A 2,684-nucleotide genomic window follows, 5' to 3' on the forward strand; every position below is an offset into this window, starting at 1 on the left:
TGAATTCATCCGAAACACATTTAAATTGATTTATATATATATATATATATATATATATATATATATATATATATATATATAATATTATATATATATATATATATATATATATATATATATATATATATATATGTAGACATTACCAATTCAATTTTTCATAGGCCAGTTTTCATACTGTATATATAAACCTTTAGTTGAGTATTCCTACTGACACTGTCATTTAGCATTAATGTGCCCAGAAAACTCATTACACTCATTACACAACTAAATACAGTATCTGATTAACAACTCTAAAACCCAGCCTAAGTATTATATGTAATAAAGGAGCTAAGACACAAGCCTCAAATCTAGACAGCCCTTTTGAATTTGTGGCATGTGCAATGCATAAATGGAAGGTGGTCTAAATTGAAAATCACCATGTGGTTGACCATTGTGCCTAGCAGGGTGCATTCCAATTTCACCATTTCATCTGTAGAGTTCAGAGAATGCCAGTGGGACTGGCAGAGTATTAGTTAAACCTATCGGATTAGCTTGGCTCTGGACACATTAAATCAATGCATGCAGGGGAATATTCATAAATGTGACAGTAACAGAAATGATCATTTACATGTACTATTTGTAAGAGGAACAAAGTGTGTTATAGGATAAAAGAGTCCTGAGCATTAAGGATAGACAAAGAACACAGAAATGATCTGGTTACATACTGTATGTAAATCTCAAAGGGACTACTTAAATTAATAAATATCTACTTGTGACAGATGCAATAGATAAACTAAGATAATTTAAATGCCTGTCTGTGAGTCCACATGACAGATTGTTGATATAATTCATGGATCCTCCAGTAGGAAGGATAGGAGGAGCATTGCAGATATTGCTGTGTATATATATGACCAGCACATTTCAGCTGCCTTTTCACTGCCCTGCAAGACCATCCAGAATATCAGATGAAATAACTTACAGCATATGTCTGTTTTATTTTATTTCAGTTACTGTTTCAAATTATACAATGGAGCTTTTTAAACTTTGCATTCTGGCCTTTGTTCTATATGCACAGCTGCACACTGGTGTGTCAAGTTTCAGTGAGGACATGGATATCTGGTCCCTGGAGAACTGGCAGGTAAGCACATTCTCTGAAAATACAATAGTCCACATCTCAAGTAGGCAAGTAGAAGCTACAGCTAGTTATCAATCATTCGTGAAGTTACAATAGTGGCATTTGCTTTTTCAGGGTGATCCAGCAGAAAGTGGTTTCACTCTCCATTTTGATGACCTGCTGAAGCGCTCCAAATCACAGCAGTTTCATGGGTTAATGGGCCGAAGCTTAGGTAAAACAGGTTTTTATTAACCTATAAGTTTATGAGCAGCTGACTCTTTGAATTGCAACAAATCTTTGAATCTGACATTTCGCTATATTGATTGAAGTAAGCAGTGAAGACATTTGAATATATACACACTTAGTCATTTAACTAAACTAAAATCATTTAGTCTTCTGGACTCACTGCTCCACAACAGCATAGAAATATGTATTGAATCTCATTTCCTTTCCTCAGATATTTCTCAACCCCTGCAACTTGGTCGGAAAAGTAAGCTAAATTACACCTTTCCTTTCTCTTCTTGATCTTTCTCTCTGTGTAGTGTATTCTTGCACCTGCTCACATCTCCATGTTCATTTTTGTCATTTCTTTTTTTATTGTCAGGAAACAATGGAGAGATGTTTGTTGGACTGATGGGCAAGAGGTCTTCAAAGGGAGGTAAGTATTTCATCCTACACATGAAATCAGTTTCTCTGGCTGAATCTAAATACAGACTCAACTTGGGTAAACACAATTACTCAGTTACATAGGTTAATCCTGCAGTAGCCTATATTACAATATCACTTCTCCACCCTTTTAAAGTCATTGTCAGGTCTATTTATGTCCAGTAGTATGTACAGCAATGTACTAATGTGTCTTCTCTCTTTGACAGATTTTGAAGAGGAACCAGACAAGCCACAGTAATGCTAATTATGCAAACAACATGACTGGTTTTGCCTGGCTATCATTATGTAATGCTCTCCTATCTAATTTATATTCAGAAAAAAAGAGTTTTCAATAAATCACTGAATTTGTAAACCATGTTATTTATGACCCCTTTTTGAGCCTGGTTCCGCTCAAGGTTTCTTCCTCATATTGTCTCAGGGAGTTTTTCCTTGCCACAGTCGCCTCTGGCTTGCTCATTAGGGATAAATTCACATATTAACAATATATATATTTTTTTAATCCATTTATTTCTGTAAAGCTTCTTTGTGACAGTGTCCATTGTTAAAAGCGCTATACAAATAAAATTGAATTGAATTGAATGACGCCATGTCTATTTATAACTCACAAAATATTAAATATAATTTTTTAATGCAAGGCAACCAATATCATAATGGAATGTGTATAGTAAAAACAAAAGAATTGGCCTTGCCTTTCCAATACTTTTGGAGGGGACTGTGCATCTCCGATATGTTGGAAATACACAACCTTAGTAGGCAGCTCGGATCGGAAGGGACTGGTCAGCAAATAGTGCCCATAATTAGGATAAGGTGTGGTGAGGCAGCTTTTAGCTACGATGCTGCACTTAGGTAGAACAAACTTACAGTTTCATTACAATTTTACAGACAACCAATACCCAGGCTGCAATTAGTGGTTTCTTTCCTTGTC

At 35.2% G+C, this 2,684-nt stretch overlaps 1 protein-coding gene across 1 annotated transcript; it reads left to right on the top strand.

The window, feature by feature from the left end:
* The first annotated feature begins 930 nt into the window (after nucleotides 1-930).
* On the top strand, nucleotides 931-2,201 carry tac4 (tachykinin precursor 4). Its single transcript, XM_034310283.2, has 5 exons — nucleotides 931-1,117; nucleotides 1,229-1,325; nucleotides 1,551-1,583; nucleotides 1,698-1,751; nucleotides 1,966-2,201. Exons 1-5 carry the CDS (start codon nucleotides 1,007-1,009, stop codon nucleotides 1,995-1,997), a joined length of 327 nt encoding a protein of 108 aa, XP_034166174.1. The 5' UTR covers nucleotides 931-1,006; the 3' UTR covers nucleotides 1,998-2,201.
* Nucleotides 2,202-2,684: the final 483 nt, after the last annotated feature.

Source organism: Pangasianodon hypophthalmus, chromosome 13 (genome assembly GCF_027358585.1).
Source record: "Pangasianodon hypophthalmus isolate fPanHyp1 chromosome 13, fPanHyp1.pri, whole genome shotgun sequence".
NCBI lineage: Eukaryota > Metazoa > Chordata > Actinopteri > Siluriformes > Pangasiidae > Pangasianodon > Pangasianodon hypophthalmus.